The sequence below is a fragment of the Xyrauchen texanus genome, chromosome 43 (genome assembly GCF_025860055.1).
Source record: "Xyrauchen texanus isolate HMW12.3.18 chromosome 43, RBS_HiC_50CHRs, whole genome shotgun sequence".
In the NCBI taxonomy this organism is placed as follows: domain Eukaryota; kingdom Metazoa; phylum Chordata; class Actinopteri; order Cypriniformes; family Catostomidae; genus Xyrauchen; species Xyrauchen texanus.
In genome coordinates this window covers 5,111,993-5,137,611 of record NC_068318.1, presented here as the reverse complement: position 1 = coordinate 5,137,611, position 25,619 = coordinate 5,111,993, and the positions used below count along the sequence as shown (strand labels likewise).

The window sequence follows — 25,619 nt, the reverse complement described above, 5'->3', positions numbered from 1 at the left end:
CTATTAGGGGACAACGGGTATCCGTTAAAGACATGGCTGATGACACCATTTTTGATGCCAGCAACAATGAGTGAAATACGGTTTAATCGAAACACACACAAACACGCTGTGTCAGTGTAATTGAACAAACGTTCGGCATACTGAAAATGCGCTTCAGGTGTTTGGATAGGTCAGGAGGCACTTTACAGTACAGTCCTCAAAACGTTGCAGCATTCTTTGTGGCATGTTGTGTTTTACACAACATTTCCATAAATCAAGGTTGTGTTGTTGACATAGATGAGGAAACATTAGAGGACTTAAGGAGACGTGATGGTGAACTGCATGTGCCGATGCCACTTAACCCAAATGCTCCAGCAGCAGCACGGGACAGGAGAGCTTATTTGGCAGAAGAGCTGCTGCGTCATCTATAGTGAGGTAAAGCAAATTAATCTCGGTCTAATGTTCGACTACATTTCAAAAATATAACCATGCATATATCGTGATTCAGAGAGAACGAGTCCAAAACATCCGAAAGTATTTATTTGTGACATTTCTTTATTTACATTTGTCAAAATGAAAAATCAATATCAAACAGTAATTGATAAAAAAAAAAATACAAACGGAAAATTAGGTTGAAAAGATTTAAACAGAATAAATGTAATTCTTTTCCCCTCCTCTGATAGTAATGCGGCGCGCGCCTGGTAAATCCCTCATAATAATAACAATCCGCCATGCAACATGCGCACCTGCTCTTAAAGAGTATGTTGGATGACGCTCTGATTGGTTTATTTCACGTTACGCCCAAACCACACCTATGAATAATGAAGCTATTTCAGACCAACCCCTTTTAAACTTGCGTCGGGCGCAAGGGTCATTTATCCCGCCGGTAAAATAGCAACAGCGCCCAAGACCCGCCCACAAAGTTACTTGCGCTTTGCGCTTGATACTTGCGTTTCAGATCGTTAAAATAGGGCCCACAGTGTGTATTAGTATTCAGATTTGTTTTAACACTAAGATCGGCCGATACAATTTTTTTTTTAAAGTGCCCTTTGCCACACTTTTGCAAGTTATATGCTGCAGTTATACGTTTATGCCTAACACAGTAAAACACTTTACAAAAAGGTTCCATTTGTTAACATTATTTATCAGCATTACTGTAATTAACATGAACTAATAATCTTAATGTTAGTTACAACATTACATCTTTTTTTTAGTTGTATTAATTAACATTAATGCACTATGAACTAACAATGAACAAACAGTTGTATTTTTATTAACTAACATTACAATTAATAAAGGCTGAAAGCCAGAAGCCAGTATTTCAGGGAGGACCCGGAAGGCTCCCAGGCGCTCCTGAGACATCCGACCCAGAGTCCGAGACATTACCCCCGTGCCTCGGCACCCATCATAGTCGAATATGTCGACGTCGAAGGCACGAAGACACGGGAAGTATAAGGTTTCCTCCATGAACAAGCGAGCTCGTCATAAAGGTCATCAAAGAAAGGAAGGGATTGATATAGTGTTTCAGCCATAGAGCGTAAACATGGGAACACACACCGCTTGCTTTGTCAGTCATTCTTTTTTTTTTTTTAAAGAAAAGAGAAATGTTTCTGTGCACTGCCTAACAATTCTAACTCCTAACAGAGGAAAGTAGAAAGTTCTGACAGTCAAGAAGCACAACACACACAGAATGATCTGAAGACAAAAGATCTGACGATGCACCTGTGGCGCATCTATTTATAGCCCTGCTACAGGTGCATCCAATGATTACAGCGGCAGAGGCTATAAATTCCAGTCAATGTTCATTGACGTGTTGCACACATATTCACAGCTGGTCACAAACTAAAGCGCTAAAATCAGCACAGCATCAAAGTGTAACTTTTTGACAGGGAACTGTGTACAGTATACTATAAAAAAAACTTTGAATTTGAACTATTGATTTTGCAAGTGATTTCTAAAATCTTTCTGTTCTTTTAAGTAATTATATTTAATTGTTGCCTGTATTACAGAGAGTTATACTTCTTTAGCCACAAATCTCTACCATCATGGTTCACAACATTACATGGACCACTTGATGGACAAAAAGAAAAACTTTGTCTTTTACCTTTGCTTGTGTTCTCTAAATTAAAAATAGCCAGTACATTTACACTATATGAATCATACACAGCAGAGCCTACGCATGTCACATTATTATTATTATTATTATTATGTTTGCAGAAAGAGAAAACCAAAGAAGAATGTTTTAAAACAGTTAAATAACATTTTGCTTTGAAGAAAAAAGAGGGGGAAAACACAATAAACACTTTTCTCTTCCTTTTTTCATACGTTTTGTTGTCACCATGATTTCAATGAAAGCAAACCATAAAAGGCCAGGAAACTCATGACGCCATCTTGTTTGCTGAACAGAATCACACAAGACCCCGTCTAGTCTGATCAAGGTGTGACTCAGTATCGATTGAAAGCTCTGGTGAAAGGACTTTGAACAGAAAAACGTAAGATTCTTTGTGTTACATTTTACAATTAATGTATGCTATTTAATTTAAAATGATCTTTGTTGAAATAAAAATGTTAAAAACATTTTATGTTAAAGTTTTTGTTCAGCATCTTTATAGTGACAATGCTAGAGATATGTTAGACAAGCTAATGTTTAAAAACACATTTTCTTCTCTTTGTCAAAAGTAAAAATGCAAGACAACACGTGTTAAAGATACATCTAAAATTACGTGAAATGCTTTATCATGTTTTCTTAATATAATTCAAACACAAAACTTAATTTTTATTAAAATATTTGTTCATATTTAAACTGAATGTGTGTTTTGCTGCATAACCGTAGTCTTTGTTTAAGTAACGCATTTTATCTCATAGTTAAAATTCAAAATTTAACAAACCTTTGTATTAAAGATATTGTCAGCATTCTATAAAAAATATGATTGCATTTTAGTAACAACTCTGTTTGTTAAATACTGTATTGCCGAGTGAATGTGGATTTAATTTGCAGCACACCCATTACTCATCGTTTTAGAAAGATACTTTTCTTGTCTTTAATAAATGTAATGTTCTTCGTGCTAAAGATACATCTAAAATAGCATTAAATGTATTACTGTGTTTTAGTAACATAACCCTGTTTTTTAAGCTAATGTTAAACTTCATCTTTCTTAACACCATTTATTCTTTATCTTTAAAATTGAAAATCTGAATGAGTTTGCTTCACAGCCAATATCCACTGATTTGGAAACACGTTTTCACCACGTTGTTAAAAGTTAAAATGTAAGATATTTGTTGTTAGAGCTATGGCTAAAATAAATACATTATTGTGTTTTAGTCAAATAAACCTGTTTGTTAAACTAATGCCAAACATTAGCTTGGAAATTACAAATATTTTACATATCAATCATACAAGCAACACATACTTTTGAAAATACATGCCAAAGAGTAATGGCACGGGTTAAACACCCGCTGCAGTCTCATAGACAAACGTGTGTCTCAACTGTGACACTTGTACTCAAACACACTCGTCATTCTGTTTTAAATGGGTTGGCCTTGTACTGGAGATGTATACCCAAATGTAATGGTCATATTTTTTTTACTATGGCTTAAAATAAAATAATTTTTTAGATTGACTATCGATTAATACGCGTTCAAACATCGTAAAAACATTTTGTATGAAATAGCTATTACCTAATAAACTGTTTAACCACTTACAGAAGCAGGGCCGGACTGGGACACAATTTCAGGCCGGGAAATCCTACACCCATCCAGGCCACCCTATGCACCCAAATAAAATTTTGAAACACGGACAACCTTGTCCCCCCCCTAAATTACATTTATTTCACAGTATGACCGTAACATAAAAACATAAACAACCAACCTAGAAGTAAAGCAGTCCTAATATCAAATGGGTCAGCACATAACGTACATACAAGCATTTACTCTAGAAGTCCAAAGCTGTTTCTACCTCTCTACTTCTCACTCATGAGTGTCAACAACTTCCTGTTTATTTTGTCTTTGCTGTAGAAGATGTTAGGAATGGCCCGTTTTGGGCTTTGCTGTGGATGGTAGCGGAAAAATTGTCTAAATCCTTAGGCTGTGGCCGTGCAAAAAAATTAAAGGCTTTCTCTTGAATGGTACCCTCACTTCCCTTTTCCTTCTCTTCATTTTCCCTAATATCGCTCTGTCTCTCCCTTCCACCAGGATCATCAGCCTCATACACTAAGTAAAGAGGAGTACTAGTGTTATTGGAAATTTAAACTAAATATATATATATATATATATATATATATATATATATATATATATATATATATATATATATATATATATAGGTATGTGTCACGAATTGCAGACAACGAAGGCAGACGAAGGTTGAGGATCCAAATGCAGCTTTCTTTATTATTAACAAAACACAAAGGAAAACCCTCAATGGGGAAATAAACATGAACAGAGAACTCAGGCAGGGAACACAGACCAGGCTAACTACATTCACAAACATTCAACGATAGACAGTGACTGAACAAACAGACAGGGTTTAAATAAATGAACAAACAGAACTCAAAATAACAAGGTGATAAACAGAAACCAATGGGAAACTAATGAGGACAGGTGAAAACAATGACAGAGAACACGAACGCTAACAGGAGGACTGTGGAGCTAAACAAGGGACAAAAGTGAAAACTACGGAATACAAAAAGGGACAAAAATGGTAAACAAATGGGCAACGGTAAGACAAGACAAGGTATATGTAACAGAGCCCCCCCTCTAAGGATCGGATCCCAGACGATCCTAAAGAAAAAAAACAAAAACAAAAAGACAAAAGAACCCACAGAAAACAAAATGTTGGCACCGGGGGCAGACAGGTAGTCCAGGGGGCAACGAGGGGCAGATAGGAAGTCCAAGGGGGCACAATGGGCAGGCAGGAAGTCCAAGGGGGTACAGAGGGCAGGCAGGAAGTCCAAGGGGGCATGAAGGGCAGGCAGGAAGTCCAAGGGGGCACGAAGGGCAGGCAGGAAGTCCAAGGGGGCACAGAGGGCAGGCAGGAAGTCCTGGGGGGCACAGAGGGCAGGCAGGAAGTCCTGGGGGGCACAGAGGGCAAGGACAGGTTCAGGTGGTCTGGGAGCTGGCCACAGGGCAAGGATAGGTTCAGGAGGCCTGGGAGCAGGCCACAGGGCAAGGACAGGTTTGGGGAACCTGGGAGGAGGCCACTGGACAGGGACTGGGTCAGGGGGCCTGGGAAAAGGCCACAGGACAGGGACCGGGTCAGGAGGCCAGGGAGGAGGCCACAGGACGGGAACAGGGTCAGGAGGCCGGGGAGGAGGCCACAAGACGGGAACAGGGTCAGGAGGCCGGGGAGGAGGCCACAGGTCTAGGAGGCCTGGGAGGTGGCCATCGGACAGGGACAGGTCCGGGAGGCCTGGGAGGCAGCCTCAGGACAAGGACAGGTCCCGGAGGCGGAGCTGTGGGAGGCTCTGGAGACTCAGGAAGCGGAGCCAAGGGAGGCGGAACCATGGAAAGCTCTGGAGGCTCAGGAGGCGGGGCCGAGGGAGGCAGAACCATGGAAAGCTCTGGAGGGTCAGGGGGTGGAGCCGTGGGAGGCTCAGGAGACAGAGCCGAGGAGGGTGGCGCCGTAGGAGGCTTTAAAGGCGGAGGCCTGGAAGGCTATGGAGGTGGCGCCGTAGGAGGCTCTAGAGGCGGAGGCCAGGAAAGCTCTAGAGGTGGAGCCGTGGGAGGCTCTGGAGGCGGAGCCGAGGGAGGTTTCAGAGGCGAAGACCCGGTAGGCTCTGGAGTCTCTGGGGGTGGAGCCGTAGGAGGCTCGAGAGGTGGAGCCGTAGGATGCTCGAGAGGCGGAGCCCTAGAAAGCTCTGGAGTCTCTGGGAGCAGAGCCGTAGGAGGCTCGAGAGGTGGAGCCGTAGGATGCTCGAGAGGCGGAGCCCTAGAAAGCTCTGGAGTCTCTGGGAGCAGAGCCGTAGGAGGCTCGGGAGGCGGAGCCGTAGGAGGCTCGGGAGGCGGAGCCGTATGAGGCTCGGGAGGCGGAGCCGTAGGAGGCTCGAGAGGTGGAGCCGTAGGAGGCTCGAGAGGCGGAGCCCTGGAGGGCTCGAGAGGCTTGAGGGGCGGAGCCCTGGAAGACTCAAGTGACTTGAGGGGCGGAGCCCTGGGAGGCTCGAGAGGCGAAGCTCTGGAAAGCTTGGAAGGCGGAGCTCCGGAAAGCTCGGAAAGCTCGGAGGGCGGAGCTCTGGAAAGCTCGGAGGGCGGAGCTCTGGAAAGCTCGGAGGGCGGAGCCCTGGAAAGCTCGGAAGGAGGAGCCCTGTGAGGCTCGAGGGGTGCTGGCTCTTGGACGGTCATGGCTACTGGTGCTGGCTCTTGGACGGTCATGGCTACTGGCGCTGGCTCTTGGACGGTCATGGCTACTGGCGCTGGCTCAGGGGCGGTCGAGGCTACAGGCGCTGGCTCGCTGACGTCGGAGGCTACAGGCGCTGGCTCGCTGACGTCGGAGGCTACAGGCGCTGGCTCAGGGACAACCAAGGCGACAGGCTCTGGCTGGATGACCGTGGTATGCGCTGGTTCGTGGATTAAGGCAGGCGTGGAGGTTGGCTTGCTTGCAGGTGGGGCAGGCGCGAAAGGACGAGCCATGGACGACTGGAGGGTCACCACTGCGGGAGGAGAGGCAGGGTCCTCCTCAACAACGCCCACAGTGAGTGACGAGCCGCAGACCAGCAAAGTCTCCTCCACGAATTCCAGGAGAGTCCAGCCGCGCGTCGCCGGTGGCAACCGCTCCTTAAGTGATAAATAAATGAACATAGGACAAAGAGGCCAATGAACAAACAGAACTCAAAATAAGATAACAAGGTGATAAACAGAAACCAATGGGAAACTAATGAGGACAGGTGAAAACAATGACAGAGAACACGAACGCTAACAGGAGGACTGTGGAGCTAAACAAGGGACAAAAGTGAAAACTACGGAATACAAAAAGGGACAAAAATGGTAAACAAAGGGGCAACGGTAAGACAAGACAAGGTATATGTAACAGTATGTAGTTATAAAGTGTGTGTATTTTTCTTGTACCTGTCACTTCTTCTGGCCTAATGTTACAAACAGAACTGTCCCACTCTCCACCTTGGTGCAAAACAACCACCTTATTGTAATTTGTTTGCCCAGAACCTACATTTATTTTAGTAAAAATCAAAGTATTATATTTATGACAAAATGTGACCGGCAAGTGACCATCTTAATTAGTGAGTCATTCATACAAAAGATTCGTTCAAAACGCTGAATCATTCAGTAACAAAACACCGCGCTGCTGTACCTTTCCTTTGGAACTATTTTAGTCGGTGAAATAGAACAAAAACAGTTAATATGGTTTGTGTCTAAAATGCAAGTAACTTAATAATAAATATTAACTGCGCTACTTGTTTATTGAACAATAAATTCAATGTAACATTTTCAATCTCGATAATATTCAGCAAAACAGCTCCCTTAGTTGTGTTATGTTAAACTATAGACCGATCTCAAATCTTCCTTTCATAGGCAAGATCATTGAAAAAGTAGTCTTCAATCAGCTGAACAAATTCTTGAACTCAAATGGATACTTTGACAATTTTCAATCTGGTTTCCGATCGCATCACAGCACAGAGACAGCGCTCATAAAGATAATAGACGATATTCGCTTAAATACTGATACAGGCAAATTATCAGTACTGGTACTACTCGACCTCAGTGCTGCATTTGACACTGTTGATCACAACATACTTCTTGACAGACTGGAAAACTGGGTGGGGCTTTCTGGGATGGTCCTAAAATGGTTCAAGTCTTAGAAGGGAGAGGTTATTATGTGAGTATAGGAGACCATAAGTCTGAGTGGACGTCCATGACATGCGGAGTCCCTCAAGGCTCAATTCTTGCGCCACTCCTGTTCAACCTGTATATGCTCCCAATGAGCCAAATAATGAGAAAGAACCAAATTGCTTACCACAGCTATGCAGATGACACACAGGTCTACTTAGCCCTATCACCTAACGATTACAGCCCCATTGACTCCCTGTGCCAATGCATTGATGAATTAAACAGTTGGATGTTCCAAAACTTTCTTCAGTTAAACAAATACAAAACTGAATTCATTGTGTTTGGAAACAAAGATGACGTTCTCAAGGTGAATGCATACCTTGACGCTAGGGGTCAAACAACTAAAAATCAAGTCAGGAATCTTGGTGTGTCTCTAGAGTCAGACCTTAGTTTCAGTAGTCATGTCAAAGCAATAACTAAATCAGCATACTATCATCTGAAAAATATTGCAAGAATTAGATGCTTTGTTTCCAGTCAAGACCTAGAGAAACTTGTGCATGCTTTCATCACCAGCAGGGTGGATTATTGTAATGGACTCCTCACTGGCCTTCCCAAAAAGACCATAAGACAGTTGCAGCTCATACAGAACGCTGCTGCCAGGATTCTGAGCAGAACCAGAAAATATGAACATATCACACCAGTCCTCAGGTCTTTACACTGGCTCCCAGTTACATTTAGCATTAATTTTTAAAGTATTATTACTGGTATATAAATCACTCAATGGGCTAGGACCTCAATATATTGCAGATATGCTCACTGAATATAAACCCAACAGATCACTCAGATCATTAGGATCACATCAGCTAGAAATACCAAGGGTTCACTCTAAGCAAGGAGAGTCTGCTTTTAGCTATTATGCCAGCCGCAGCTGGAACCAGCTTCCAGAAGAGATCAGATGTGCTCCTACAGTAGTCACATTCAAATCCAGACTTAAAACACATCTGTATAGCTGTGCATTTACTGAATGAGCACTGTGCCACTGTGTGTCCGACTGTTTGTACTGTATTTTATTTTATTCTAAACTGTTTCAATTATTCTTATTTTTTTATTCTTATTTTAATCTCTTCTATGTAAAGCACTTTGAATTACCATTGTGTATGAAATGTGCTATATAAATAAACTTGCCTTGCCTAAATCATATGTTATAAATAAAAAAAAATTTAATTTTTACCTCAGTACATTTCTTCTGTGAGTTTTCGTTGTGCACTCATTTGTTTTGATTTCTCCATGAATGTAACGTTAGACGGGCGATACCGCTTACATTTGCTAGCAGTTCAATACTAAGTTAACGAAGAAAAAAGTATTTACAGATGAAACTGACCTGCACTTGAAGCCCTGAACAGGTCAGTAATTTTGCAACATTTTGCTGCTTCTTCTTGGAGTGCTTTTTTTTGTCCCTTCCCTCTCTGCTCCACCAGGCCGTTTTCTCTCCATCATCGAGTGCTGCTCGCATTTTCTGTTTAACCATTTGTCTGAGGCGTAAAGTCGAATCGTAGCCTTGCCAGTCAAGACTAACAGATTCATGATTTTTTTAATTTTGTATTGTTATTAATATTAATAATAATTTTATTGAATGACGAATTAAATTATCACTGGTAAATGTAGTAATATAAAATAATAATAATTAAAATAAAGGCCAACTTAGTTGCCAGGCCAGCGGGAATTGTCCTGGTGCTCCCGATGGCCAGTCCGGGCCTATACAGAAGTAAAGAGCATACGGCATGAAAGTGTTCAGCATGCTTTTTACAATGAAATGTTACATTATTTGTAGCTGTTTTTAATTATAATATTATTGATTGTTTTAGTTTATTTTTAGTAGACGATTGTGTGTGAAGAACACAGACATGGATATTTATTAACCCCGATATGCAGAACAAAAGTGTATACAGTGATTCATTGAGTAACTAATTCTTGGATGTATATTTTGTTAAAAACTCTGTTAGAACTGAATGAAACAACATTGGTAGATTTTATATTGGCATACTTCTGTCCTCTCTGTTCTTTTACATTGATACGATGTTGCTTGTAGTTTGCATATTTCTGAGCATTGTACTTTGTTTACTTCTATAATTTTCCTCAGTCACATATCGAGAACTTGCACTTCGTTTGGCATTCTCTCTATAACGCTTCAGAGTCATTTCAATGTTCTCATGTCTCCATTGCTTTTGTCTGTCAAGTTTATGACGTGTTGTTAAACTTACATTGCATTTGTCAAATCTTTGCAAGTATGAACACAATCAGCAGAATGCATTATTTTGGCACATAAAACTATTTTGTAATGTCACTCTATTCGATTAATCAAGTAAATTACTCTATTGTTTGCGTTTACGTTGGATGTGCAATATTTGAGACGCTTGTTATGACTAAGTAAATATATTCTTGACAAACAAATCTGCAGCTGCTTGTATTTCCTGCGCAGTTGTCCAGGTTCCAACATATTTTATGCATGTCTCTTTGATATCATTCACAACAGAAAAATGTCCTTCCCTTAGACTAGACACAAATCTGGCCTCATTTGCTTTCCATATATTTACTGTCCAGTGATTTAACTCAGTAGCTGCTTTCTAATTAGACTATTATTGATTGTTTTTGTTTATTTTTAGTAGACGATTGTGTGTGAAGAAACACAGACATGAAATTTACAATATTAACAGTATAAAAGTGTATAAAGTGATTCATTGAGTAAACTCATTCTTGGATGTATATTTAGTAAAAAAAAAAAACTATTTTAGAACTGAAAAGCAAAAACGTTTTTGTTGTGAAATATTCAGAGATCAAAGATTTAAAATGACACTTCGAAATCTTGTTAAACCCCGCACAGCATTTGTCCGAAGCATTTTCCCATGTGAATACAAACACAAACACCCCATTTATCCTGATCCGTACCAAATGCCTTAACGGTTTAAAAAACATTTCCTAAGAGAGATGACGTTTTTAAATCCGGGGATATATAAAAATCATCCTGTCCCCGCATCTAACAGCGAACAGGTGACAACTATCTGTTTAAATAATAACTTTAAAAACACACATGCTTCCTAAGAGAAAGGATGTTGTGAAATAATCTTAACAGCATGTTTAAACTCCATCCATCAGAGTGGAGCTAAAGTTTTTTTAAAAGTAACTTTGTTGTTCTTGACAACTTGACACATTTTGTTTAAAAAACAAATTTTCTCCTCTGTTAAAAGTAAAATAACACTTTGTCTTTGTTAAACCATTTATTCATAATTTAAGTGAACATCTGAATGATTTCGCTTCAGTCAATATCAACTCTTTTAGAAACACATTTTCACCACTTTGTTAAAAGTAAAAAAGAAGTCTTATACCAACCATTATTTTAACACCCCAGTTGTCACCAAGCATTGCACCCCATTAAAGACACATCATTTAAACACATTTTAAACGTAATACTTTTTATGTCTTACAATAATAATAATAATAATAAATAAAATGACCCACACACATTACTTTATCATGTTTTTGAAAAACATCTCAATGATTACATCAATTAATTGTTTAATCACTATTTTTTAGTTTGAGTTGAAACACGACAAGTCTTATACCATGCAGTCTTTTGTCATCTCTGTTTTCCATTAAACATTGTACATCATTAAAGATGAATCAGTTTTGCTCTTTTAAATACACAGATGGTCTCGGCTACAGCGCGGGGATATCAGAATATGGGATGATTTTAATCTCAATATGATTAATGAATGCACACACAATTATGTATGTACTAGATACATTTTGTGAATGTATTTTACTAACCACAAACAAATGCCATTTGATTTGAATCTGTGGAATTCGGGATTGAATGATTGTGCAGCGATTTGTACAAATACAGACATGTTTGCAAATAAACATGGTCTGTTCTACATTAATAAATCAAAAATTGCTCATGCAAAGATGAATCCGTGCATTTGTGGATCAGAAGACACGCGTGCATTTATTGACATCTTGTTCGAATCGATCGTGTTCGGTTCATTTGGATTTTGAGACTTCCTTTTCGCAGTTTACAGCATTCCACCCACACACACACACACACACACACAACTAACGAACAAGCCAGTGCTCTTCATCAACGTGAACACGATTCATAAATGGGTGTCACTATGCAATGAAACAAATGCTTTTCAACCGGTGTCTGTAGAATTAAGAATTACATAAATGTGCAGCAATTTGTACAAATAAAGTCATGTTTGTGAGTATAAATGTTCTGCTTTGTATTAAAGTGTGACAATTTCCGCGTGCAAAAAGGAATCCGTGCATTTGTGGATCAGGCGACACGCGTGCATTTATTGATTCCTTGTTCGAGTCGATCCTGTTCGGTTCATTTGGATTTCGAGACTTTCTTTCCGCACGTTCAGCATTGAGGATCCACACGCAACTGAAAGGCAAGGCAGGCAGCTACCACTAGATGGCAGTCGCAGAGAATTACCGAGTTGGCCTGCCCTGGTTTGAGAACAGCTGATAATGGACATTTTGGCATTCTCCCGAAGAACCTTTAAAACATGGATAATACCATTTTAAACCAACAAGCTGGTTGGGGAAGTAAAACTAATCTTTTTTTCTTTTTTTTTTCTTTTATTGCATACTGAAAAGAAGAAGAAAAAAGTAACTTCCTATAGACTAGCAAGTTAAAAACTATGTACATTTGATATATTTGACATATTAATTACATTTAATAAATATTCATTTGATGAGATATTAACAAAACAATGTTGGCTCTTCATTATGTATGTTAGATTATTGTTTAGAGTGCGTGCTGATCAGGGAGGAGAGAATGTTGGCGTGGCTCGTCTGATGTTTTCTGTACGTGGAGAAACTGCAAGAAAAACAAAACTAAGGACACTTGTGACAAATGTCAAAAGGTAGTGTGTGGGAGCTGCACATGGATGGTAGAGAGTACATGTGTCGAGTAATCGATCCACAAGCGTCAGTGAATGATGTGCGGGTTTTCCCCCAAAACAACCAGATGCCTTGTTCAAGTGAGCCCACTTTTAGGAGAATTCGTTCAGAATGATTTTACAGCATAATATTTTCATTATAGTTTTACAGCATGATATTTTTGCTCACAGTAAAACAAATATTGCTTTCTAAATCAGTTCGTTTTCCCACAGTTTAGCGAATGTTCATATTCTTTATTAACTGTTTTGGCCATTTTGGGGTAGGCCTATATGTGTTTCATACATGTCTAAGGTTTTTACTATGCATTGAAATACACATTGGTGATGTTTTTATAAGCTATTGTATTGATTTGTTTTTATTTTACAAAGAAAATAATTTAATATAAATAATCAAAGTTGCATCTGTAATCAGCTACAATAGCAAGTTCTGTGGTTGTCGATGAACTAATACATTTTCACATTCATTAGAATTAAAATTTCGTGTCCTGGTGTTTATTATTAATATAACAGATTCATTTATTCATGGTTTCGATTCCAGTGGTGGCTGCATAGGATTATTTCCAATTTCCAATAACTCCAGAGCGTTGTAAAGTCCAAAAGTCAACATGTTTTGAAAAAATATAGATTTAATAATTTCCCAAATTCACAACATGTTTTTATCTAACGAAATATTCCGCCTCAATCCATGTTTGTTGGCGTTTAGACTTTCAAAACCATTTTCACTGTGGTGAAAAAACTTGCTGGACACAAAGCGAGGCAAGCACCTTCCGGGGCAGTCTAGCAGCTCATATACATATATTTTTGTATAGTCTGCACTATTATATATTACAAAAAAAGATTGTATTATATTGGACTATCTACGTTAAGCTTGGCGTCCGTGCTCCATTTAATCCATATTATTCTATTTTATTCTAATTGAGGATTTTGTTCGAGGATTTTGACATTTTTTAGGGTGATGACGTCATAAAATATGACGACAGACATTAGAAGCTTCATTCTAAAACCTCAATAGAAGTTTCGAATGTAAATATGACATGACATTTGGTCCAGTCTAGTATGAACGGTCAGAATGACCACTATGGCCATTCTAGTAGTTATAGAATTTCCACGAGCATCTTCCTAATGGTCGGAGCCCCCGAAGTGACCTGTGCAAAAAAAAAAAAAATCTAAGAGACTTTCGCGTGCGCACGCGTTACAGTTTCCGGTGTGTGTATAGCTCTTTTCCGATTGTGTCATTGCCATCATTAATTTACTCAAAGAGACTGAGAGCATGGATGCGCATGAATTTATAGAGATATATTTAAACTTGGCCTTCAAAGACATTACTGTCTATGACATTTGTAATACTGTCATGGCTGAGACACGCTTTGATCTTCCAAAGGACACTAATCAAGCAGACTTGTACTTGCATTTAACACGAGAACTACCGGAATTCTATAACTACTAGAATGGCCATAGTGGTCATTCTGACCGTTCATACTAGACTGGACCAAATGTCATGTCATATTTACATTCGACACTTCTATTGAGGTTTTAGAATGAAGCTTCTAATGTCTGTCGTCATATTTTATGACGTCATCACCCTAAAAAATGTCAAAATCCTCGAACAAAATCCTCAATTAGAATAAAATAGAATAATATGGATTAAATGGAGCACGGAGCGCCAAGCGAACGTAGATAGTCCAATATAATACAATCTTTTTTTGTAATATATAATAGTGCTAGACTATACAAAAAATATATGTATATGAGCTGCTAGACTGCCCCGGAAGGTGCGTGCCTCAGCTTTGTGTCCAGCAAGTTTTTTCACCACAGTGAAAATGTTTTTGAAAGTCTAAACGCCAACAAACATGGATTGAGGCGGAATATTTCGTTAGATAAAAACATGTTGTGAATTTGGGAAATTATTAAATCTATATTTTTTCAAAACATGTTGACTTTTGGACTTTACAATGCTCTGGAGTTATTGGAAATTGGAAATAATCCTATGCAGCCACCACTGGAATCGAAATCCATGAATAAATGAATCTGTTATATTAATAATAAACACCAGGACACGAAATTTAAATTCTAATGAATGTGAAAATGTATTAGTTCATCGACAACCACAGAACTTGCTATTGTAGCTGATTACAGATGCAACTTTGATTATTTATATTAAATTATTTTCTTTGTAAAATAAAAACAAATCAATACAATAGCTTATAAAAACATCACCAATGTGTATTTCAATGCATAGTAAAAACCTTAGACATGTATGAAACACATATAGGCCAAACCCAAAATGGCCAAAACAGTTAATAAAGAATATGAACATTCGCTAAACTGTGGGAAAACGAACTGATTTAGAAAGCAATATTTGTTTTACTGTGAGCAAAAATATCATGCTGTAAAACTATAATGAAAATAGTATGCTGTAAAATCATTATGAACGAATTCTCCTAAAAGTGGGCTCACTTGAACAAGGCATCTGGTTGTTTTGGGGGCAAACCCGCACATCATTCACTGACGCTTGTGGATCGATTACTCGACACATGTACTCTCTACCATCCATGTGCAGATCCCACACACTACCTTTTGACATTTGTCACAAGTGTCCTTAGTTTTGTTTTTCTTGCAGTTTCTCCACGTACAGAAAACATCAGACGAGCCACGCCAACATTCTCTCCTCCCTGATCAGCTCGCACTCTAAACAATAATCTAACATACATAATGAAGAGCCAACATTTTTTTGTTAATATCTCATCAAATGAATATTTATAAAATGTAATTAATATGTCAAATATATCAAATGTACATTGTTTTTAACTTGCTAGTCTATAGGAAGTTACTTTTTTTTTCTTCTTTTCAGTATGCAATAAAAGAAAAAAAGAAAAAAGATTAGTGTTACTTACCCAACCAGCTTGTTGGTTTAAAATGGTATTATCCATGTTTTAAAGGTTCTTCGGGAGAATGCCAAAATGTCCATTATCACCTGTTCTCAAACCAGGGCAGGCCAACTCGGTAATTCTCTGCGACTGCCATCTAGTGGTAGCTGCCTGCCTTGCCTTTCAGTTGCGTGTGGATCCTCAATGCTGAAAGTGCGGAAAGAAAGTCTCAAAATCCAAATGAACCGAACAGGATCGACTCGAACAAGGAATCAATAAATGCACGCGTGTCGCCTGATCCACAAATGCACGGATTCCTTTTTGCACGCGGAAATTGTCACACTTTAATACAAAGCAGAACATTTATACTCACAAACATGACTTTATTTGTACAAATTGCTGCACATTTATGTAATTCTTAATTCTACAGACACCGGTTGAAAAGCATTTGTTTCATTGCATAGTGACACCCATTTATGAATCGTGTTCACGTTGATGAAGAGCACTGGCTTGTTCGTTAGTTGTGTGTGTGTGTGTGTGTGTGTGTGGGTGGAATGCTGTAAACTGCGAAAAGGAAGTCTCAAAATCCAAATGAACCGAACACGATCGATTCGAACAAGATGTCAATAAATGCACGCGTGTCTTCTGATCCACAAATGCACGGATTCATCTTTGCATGAGCAATTTTTGATTTATTAATGTAGAACAGACCATGTTTATTTGCAAACATGTCTGTATTTGTACAAATCGCTGCACAATCATTCAATCCCGAATTCCACAGATTCAAATCAAATGGCATTTGTTTGTGGTTAGTAAAATACATTCACAAAATGTATCTAGTACATACATAATTGTGTGTGCATTCATTAATCATATTGAGATTAAAATCATCCCATATCAGAACAGCTGACCAAACACGTCATACCACATCCTGCACTGTCAGAAAAAATGTGCAAAATTTGTACCTTTAGGGGTACAACGGCTTGTCACTGGGGCAGTACCCTCAAGGGTACACCCGTTGTACCCTTTAACATGGGTACATATCAGTACCCTTGCAGTATGTACCTTTCAAAGACAAATATGTACCTCTGGTGACTAAATTGTACCTTATGAGGTGCAATTTTGTACTTTTAAGGGTACTGCCCCAGTGACAAGCGTTTTGTACCTTATGATGGCAAATTTGTACCCCATACAGCACATTAAAAAGGCCAGAATGCTCTTTATCATTTATTAAACATTCAAAATGATTACATTCTCACATTTTTCGAAGCATGAATATGTTAAGCACTATCACAATGTGTCATAACAGGATGTATATATATTGAGCAAATTTTTGAGCTTTTTTCAAAATCAGTACAATACATTTCATTAACGTTTTTTTTTTTACCATGCAATAAAACATGTTAACATCAAGAATCACAAAGAAATTTCATTTAAAAAAATAAAATAAATCAGTACTAGATCTCATTTTAAGACATTTTGTGTCATAACAGGATGTATATATTGAGCAATTTTTACTTCAACTTTTTACTCTAAAAAAAATTATTCAAGTAAGAATATTAAGCTTAATATTATATTAAGCTTTTTTTCAAAATCAGTACAATACATTTCATTAACCTTTTTTTTTACCATGCAATAAAACATGTTAACATCAAGAATCACAAAATTTCATTTAAAAAAAAAAAAAAAAAAATCAGTACTAGATCTCATTTTAAGAATTTTTTCTACTTTTAAAACAGTTTTGTACATCAAGAATGACAAAGCAATCTTTCTAGCAGTACACATTTCATACATTTTAACTTTATACCCTTAAAAACATTTAATCAGAAAAACACATTTCACCAAACACAGTACTACATATTTAATTTGAACTTTTTAAACATTCTTGAGGATCACAAACAATTTATCATCAGCAGAGTACGTGTCAAGGGCCTGAAAGTCCATCTCTTGCCCTGGTTTCATAATACTCCATTCAAAGTCAACTTTCACTGTATATGCATGGAAGTGTGAATCATACAACACTGGTATTAAAAACTTGCCACACAGAAACCACACAGTATTGACATTTAAAATGTACTTAATTTGGAAAAATAGAGGAATTTCTTCTGTATGGACGTAGTCAACAATGAATACATCTTTTAAAGCATATTTCACACTGTCAACAGTCACTTCTGAAACACGCTGTATGTCTTTGCACAAATCTTCATTTTCATGTACATTTTTAAGAATTTTCTGTAGGTCTAATGGTAGCGATGACAACGGAGTCTCTATACTCCTACCTACTACCATCTCAAATTCATCAAGGATATTGGGAGTGGAAAATTCCCAGCATTGTTTCATCTGGTGCCTTTCGCTTAAAGTTTTGGCAATATTAATGAAGTTTCTACAGCTACTTGCAATGATTTTAAAATACTGATGCTTCGCCTCGAAACGCATGCACCAAAGTAAACGCAAAGGTCCATACATTGTTGTTAGTCTTGAGTAGTGAGTCAAATAATGACACTTGGGTGTTACAACATCCCCAAAAACATCACTTAGCTGTGTCAAAAACTCACAAACTAGTGTATCTAACATGGCTAGGTTTTCCCTTTTCACCTTTGGGGCAATTACAATGTCAACAATGTCACGACACAACAGATAAACATTCCAATGTTTGCTATTGGGAGGAATACGGTGTGCCATTAAAAATGGAAAAATTCTAAACAGAAACCACTTTTGTGAAGCTGATCCAACAATTCCAGATTTGTGTAAAGTTCGCTCTGACAACTGTACTGGTGTGTTTTTCTTGTCATTTTGACCAATGGAAAGTTGCCTAAGTTCATCGTTTAACTCTTGAATAGTAATATGTTTTTCTTTGTGAGCCCAGCTCAGAACTAGCTTAATTATAAGAGGAATGACTCCCTCCAATAAATCATGCATTATATCAGGCGGAAATGCCTTTGTCACATCAAAATAGTTCAATTCATTAAATGGTGAAGGATAGTTTACACCATACATTCTTTTATCCTCAGTGTTTTCAATACACGCTAGATGGTACTGATGTACCTCTGGGGTTCTTAAAACAAAATCACTCTCTCTGAATTTCTCTTTTATTTCATTGTGGGTTGCCATGCAATAGCGACAAATTCTAGCAGAGTTAAACGACATTGTAAACCCAGCTAACATATGTGCTGAAAGATTGTCTGCTGAAAATGTTGCTAGTGCAGCGTGAATGGTCTGCTCAATCCCACCTACAGTTACCATGAACCCTTCACTTTCAAGTTTTTTAAGATCGTCTAACATTGGTTTTAAGACAGTCGCTAAACCACAGCGTTTTACAAATGTTTGTCGTACTAATAAAGCCAGATGAATGTGCTTCAGTTTTGAGCAATGTTTTAGGTTGCCTACTGTATAATAAAAAGCGCAAAGCCTGTGCTTGGTTTTCTTTGAACCTAAGGGGTTCACAACTTCAAATTCGTCTTCATAAAAATGAAGGCGTAAGGCATGCGGATTGACTATAAAGAAGGGATGTTCCTTGAAATATGTACCATCTGAGTAGTCACTTAAATAATCTGGATCTCTGTCTAAATAGTTGTTTGCTTGAATTTCATCAAATATGTCCTCATGTGAGCAATAGTTACTTAAAACCTCAGTGATGGGTACATATGAATATGTGCCTATTGTGTGTCCACTAGGTGACCTCAAAATATGATGTACCGGTTCGACCAACCTAAGGTTAGATTTACAATGTTCTTTTAACATGTATGGAGAGCTCACAATTTTGGAAGCTTCTTCAAAAAAATCCCTTGACTGTAACATTTCTCTTATTTCAGGACATTCTAAAATGTTGAACCCATTTTTTTGAAGATGGTAAGTAATAAATGAGTCGTAATTCTCTTTAAAATAACAAAATAAAAAATTAATGTCATTCACTATTTCCTGCTGGACAGTCTGTGGAATGTGATTTTTTTCTCTACATTTAAGAATGAAGCTGAAGAGATTTTCTTTAAAGTTTGTCAAAAGCTCATTCCTACTAGGTGGATGCATTTCATCTGTTCTAGGCTGTAGCTCATTGGTATGCTCCAGATCACTGTGACAGTCCATTTCCTCAAAATCATTGTCCATGTATTCAGTAGCATCCAGATCATCCTGAGGTAGAACAAGCTTCCTATGTTTTCGATAGACATGACGCCTGAAAGACTCGTAAATTGTAAAAGATGACTTGCAGTTATTCAGTCCACATGTGATGCTGAAATTGGGTTCATGGTTGTGAACCAGACCAACATGTTGAACTAGTTTCATTATGGTGAAGGTTTTTCTCCTACACCTTGTGCATCGATATGGTTGTGGCATTTTCAGCACAGGATATTAATTATTCGGGTGACAGTTATTGGAAGGGGCTTGCCACCCACCTCAGTAATCTTTGCTATGGCATGCTGCAGGAAGGTCAATGTATTCTTCAAGTAGGGTGGATAAGCCAAGTTGAAAACGTAGTAAGCACTGAATGCTGCAACTATCCCTTCTTCAACTCCTATTCCCCTGCACACCTCCACACCATCCACTTTGACAAGGACTTGAAGCCTCTTGGAGAAAGCCATTTTCCAGTCAGTTTCTACCAATTGTATGGTTGGTATGGTGTATCAGCATCAAACTGTGAGAAGAAAAGAAAATGTTAAAGGGGTCATATGATGGTTCTAAAAATAACATTATTTTTTGTATTTGGATTTAAAAGGAAAATGCCGACTTTTTGGGACTTTAGCTTATTCACTGTATCCCCCAGAGTTAGATAAGTCCATACATACCCTTTTTATTTCAGTGCGTGCTGTAACACTGTCTGACGCACCCACCGCTAGCTTAGCTTAGCACAAAGACTGGAAGTAAATGGCTCCAGCTAGCATACTGCTCCCAGTAAGTGACAAAATAACGCCAACATTTTCCCATTTATACCTGAGAAGCCCTGTGGTGAGGAGCAGAGTTCCCTCAGAGTATTGCGCTAATCACTCCGCCCAAGTAGCAGTGCTTCGCCTTCTGAGAATATAGTTCCCAGTATGTATACGGTTAAAAGATGCCCGTGTCTCATATGACCTTGTTATTTTTACACACTGTGACTATACAAATCACAACATATAAATAGGGAAATGTTGGCGTTATTTTGTCACTTATTGGGAGCAGTATGCTAGCTGGAGCCATTTACTTCCAGTCTTTGTGCCAAGCTAGGCTAGCATTGGAGTGCGTCAGACAGTGTTACAGCACGCACTGAGATAAAAAGGGTGTGTATGGACTTATCTAACTCTGGGGGATACGGTGAATAAGCTAATGTCCCAAAAAGTCGGAGTGTTCCTTTAATGCAATGTTTACGGTTTTAGGTAAAAAAAAAAGTCCTTATTTTACAGTCGAATATTTTGGTTGTACTGTTCTGGAACAGTGTTGTAACTAAAGCTTAGCCTCTGTTTTCTAATTGTCCCCTTTTGGAAGGCCAAACAAAGTAGTTTGGCTTTCGCAAACAAAAAACACAGCGTCTCCATGACATGGCGGTGCGGGTGAAAATAAAAGTTACGCCGGTGTTATGAAACTCTGTCCCCACACACTGACGTAGAGATGTGGGGGTGTATTTGAACAAAGTGCTTCAGGAAGGCGTGGCTGAGCCGTAACTTTTACAAAGAATATCTTTTGGGTTTGAGACTTTGAGCATTGTAACTGCAGATCTTATACATGCACATACAGCTACATAACACAAGAGAAAGGAAAACAAGAAATCGCATCATATGACCCCTTTAAACATCTATCAGAACTGAATAACCTGACCTGTATCAGAGTATTAAAAAATGACAGTTTAACAAATAGTTCCATACCTCTCCCAATGTGATGAAGCTCTCAACTTTCTCTTTAAAGATGTGGGGCAGCAGAATCAGTGCTGCACGAAAGTCAGAATCTATTGTAATAAATAAATATATAAATGACTCTTCAATAATTTAATATTATAAATTGCCTGTTTTCATATTAATTTATATCCTCCATAAGTGGTTTCCTTTACTTAATGTTAGTCATATTTCTGCTATTACCTAAAAACAAAGTAACTGGAAATATTAACAAATGTTTCATAAAATGCATGAAATTGTTTACAAGCTGGTTTCAAGTGAATGCATGTTTTACCAATGAAACAATTTGCGCATGAAAGGGCAAACCCAAAAAGAAAATTAAGATATAATTGACTAACTGTTTTCTGGTGATTCTGACAAATGTGCAAAACAACTTATTAATCAAATTTATTTCCTATAAAAATAACTATATATTGTGATGTATATCATAAACGTGAAATAAAATTACTTGTATCGTGATATGAAAATTTTGTCATATCGCCCAGGGCTAATCACAGTTTCTCAAGGATATACTGTATGGAAACTAAGCACACATTTTCAACAAATGTATTTGTTGAGCACCTTATACTTTTAATTAACAAAACTATCAGTCCTTAAAGTTTGGAAATAGATTATCACAAAACTGCTATGTTTTATGTCAATACCTGGTAGATCTTCTGCAAGCATCTCTTCTCTTGCTTCTTTGTAGATTTTGGCTAATGGAGCATTTCTTTGAACAAGCTCAAGCACCTTTGGCACAATACTGGTAAAGCCGTCCTTGAAGCGCTGGCTTAAGCTGACAGTTGATGAATGCATTTGGTCAATTTCATCACACAACTGAAAATAGACAGAAAGAGAAAGTTAATCATTCACATGAACTAAAAATACTAAAATAAATAAAATCAGACATTTTAATATTCTATGTTGCCTCTTTCATTGCCATTTCGCTTAAGTAATATCATTGTACAAATATTTCTAAGCTTGAATGCACATATATTTGTTCACCTGACAGTTTAGAAAATTGCAATGTTTTTCCAAAAGTTATAACTGTAAATTTTCATTTTAGCATACTTTTAGCTTACATCAACATTTATTTTAAGCTGAAAACTGATATAAAATCGGTGATATCACTGACCCCTGAGGGTGTTTTTAGGAAAGGGTATTTCTTAAGTATATCCTCCACAGTCATCCCATCTCTTATCTCCCTTCTTCGCCATGCAAAAGTTCGCTGCATTCGGTCTTTGACCACCAAGGTGTCAGGTCGCATCTTGCTGTACTGGATATGCAGGAGTTAATCCCGTGTCAAACTGACCACATTTCAGAAACTTCCCTGGCTCAAATTTGTGATTTTGTTAATTTTGTTAATTAGTTCTCAAGAAATTTTTCTTTTGGCAATTTCAACTCAGGTGAAATGGTAATTTTCACCCCCCTCTACAAAATGGTGGATTACTCAGTAAATATACATCCATGACATTTTATATTTTGGCTTTCTTCATTTATGTATTTCTTTAACCAGAATAAAAATAAATAAATTCAAAATCAAAATCTAAAATTTTAGCCAGAGACCTCTGGTTGAGATGACAGAGATGCACTACCCAACAAACTCATTCTATCCCTAATCATTTTAGAATGATTAATATAGTCATTCAAGTCATCTGGTGAAAATTCCTGTAGTCTTTCTTATAACAATATATACTGCAGAAAAACTAAATATTGTAATGTTAGTTTTTTTGTTTGTCATGCAGACCTAAAGAGACACTGATGAAATTGCAACCATTAACTTGAGGACCATAGCAACATATTGCAATCTTTTGGCAGTGAACAAGAAAAATGGATCCTATAGTTTAACCCATTTAGTGTTTAACTTTAGTAATGGCAATTATGATTTGTCAATTGTGCAGCCCTAATTCAATTACTGTACAGTTGTAAAATTTTATTGGGATCTTGACTAATAAACCTGTTGAACTACAGGAATACACTTACCCTTGACTCAGATCTGCGACAGGCTGTTGGAGATTGTTCAGAGTGTCTCACTCTTGTGTGGCCAAACTTCTCCTTACTCTTTCTTACCTCATCTTCATGGATGAGAGGTGCACGCTCAGCTTTAAATTTGCGTTTGAGGGACTGGTGCCAAGTGTGCTAACATATGCGGGGAAAAATATAGTAGTAGATCAGGGAATACAGCCGAGAGATTTTGATTTCCCTTTTTTTTTTTACGCATATAAACAGCATCCACCAACTTCTGTCAATTAAAATCGAGAACATATCATTCATGGAACAATGTCATTATGTAACTCCTATTTACACTGGTAAAGTCCTTTCACATAATGTAAAGTCTACCATTCCTTGTAACTTACATAGCCATTCCCTTCAAGATCCTTTAGGAAAGGGTATTTCACAATTAGTGCTTTTGCCACCTGCACATATTCTGCATTGGTTGGATACCTGAAAGATTCAATTAAAACCAATTGGCCCCTTGGAAATCCCTATTATAAAAAAATAATTATATTTTATTTTTATTACTTTTAAGTAAAATATAATACTTTAAATGCATGTCAACGAAGCATTGCTTCATTGATATGTATCAAAGTATTTATGTTGCTTTTCAAGTTGCTGACTTACATTGTGTGTTCTATCATGGCTTCATGAAGAACTCTAATGATTCTGTGTCTATCCTTAGAGGACTTCTGGCATGGTTCTTTGTCATCAAGCTTGGCCTGAAGATCTCTAGGAAAGGGTGGAATGGCAAACCCAGAAGGCAGTCTACCACTTGTTGCATTTCTGCAGTGAGGATGGGGTAGTAGTTAAGAACTTGCATTAGTAGTAATACTGATAATTACTGGCAATAACTGATTCCTTTAATCGGGCTACTTATCTGGTCGGACTATTTCACTTGCCCCATCAAAAAACAAAATCTTTCTCTCTTCAGCTCTTAAAATTTTGCACGCTAGTTAGATCAGAGGAAAAAAATCTAAATCGGTCAACCACTAAACATAGGACAAATATAATACAAAATAGTCAATGTAATACTTGCATTTCTGTAGTAGAAGTCTGTTGGTGGGATTCTGCTGGCACTGGCTCCAGTGTTAGTGTTATCACCTCCTTCATCTCATGTACAAATTTGTTGAACTTGGACTGTTTTTTAAAGGAGCCTTGAAATAAATATGAGATCATGTTCTCTGTGAGGCCACACTCTATTGTTTCCCCATCCACCTCATTTTCTGAAAAAAATAAAGATCAATGTGAGCTTGAGGTTTTAAGAGCAAAAATAAAATCAATGTCTTTTTTTAAAACAACTTTTAAACTTACAATGGAAATTCATCAGTATACAATATACAATATGACTTTAATTTAGAAAAACACACTATAATAACTCTGTACACACTCTTAAGTGTATATTTTTTACCCTTAAAAAAAGGTACAAAGCTGTCACTGGGGCAGTACCCTAAGGTACAAAAGCTAAAAGGTACCAATATGTACTTAAAGTACTAACGTTAGGCCTAATATGTACAGGGAGGGTAAACGTACCTTTTTTCTGAGTGTATGATTATAAGCAAACTTATTTAAATTAGCAGCTCAAAGACTAGAAACTTATTTCACGAGTTTTGCTTAACTTAATGATTCTTAACTTACATACGCAGTTCGCTCGTGATGACTGACAGGACTAAATGATCACTCATGGACTAACGTTTAGAACGTTATTTAATATACAACGTTACCAAATAAAACTGATATAAAATCAACTCACACGGATGATATTCGTAAATTATTTAATTCCAGACTGACTAGAAGCGTTAAAATAGAAGCAGGCCATGCGTTCGCTCGCGTCCTGGGTGAACACGGGTAACGTTAGGTTAGAGTTGTAAGAAAATTCTGTGGAAACTGAATTTATAAACTGTTGGTTTATATAGTTTTTTTTACACAAAACGCGATGGTTTTGGTTTGAACTGTTTCTAAGGCCGTTTCACCACTGACAGCGTCTCAAGCACGGTCTCGCGGTAGAGTAACGTTGTAAACGATGCTAAAAGTTATATCTTAATTTAAGGCTAAAACATACAAATAAGTGTAATAACAATACGTTGGTTTTGTCAGGCCAGTATTTTCGAATAAAGGTTTTCCCTCACGCGTCAGTAACGTTAAGTTAGGCCTAACGCTACAGACGTTATTTCAAGTGCACATAACTCGAAAGGGAACCA

The 25,619-nt window shown here is 37.8% G+C and overlaps 1 protein-coding gene across 2 annotated transcripts; it reads right to left on the bottom strand.

Moving 5' to 3' along the window:
• Window positions 1-20,072: 20,072 nt before the first annotated feature.
• Window positions 20,073-24,335, bottom strand: LOC127636151 (sterile alpha motif domain-containing protein 3-like). Of its 2 annotated transcripts, XM_052116570.1 has the most exons (7): window positions 24,046-24,335; window positions 23,781-23,868; window positions 23,407-23,562; window positions 22,559-22,699; window positions 22,089-22,260; window positions 21,418-21,497; window positions 20,073-20,216 (listed from the first exon to the last, which is right to left on the bottom strand). In XM_052116570.1, exons 1-7 carry the CDS (start codon window positions 24,060-24,062, stop codon window positions 20,178-20,180), a joined length of 693 nt encoding a protein of 230 aa, XP_051972530.1. In that variant the 5' UTR covers window positions 24,063-24,335; the 3' UTR covers window positions 20,073-20,177. The 2 variants fall into 2 exon arrangements, with proteins under 2 accessions (XP_051972530.1, XP_051972531.1); XM_052116571.1 differs by lacking the exon at window positions 22,559-22,699.
• Window positions 24,336-25,619: the final 1,284 nt, after the last annotated feature.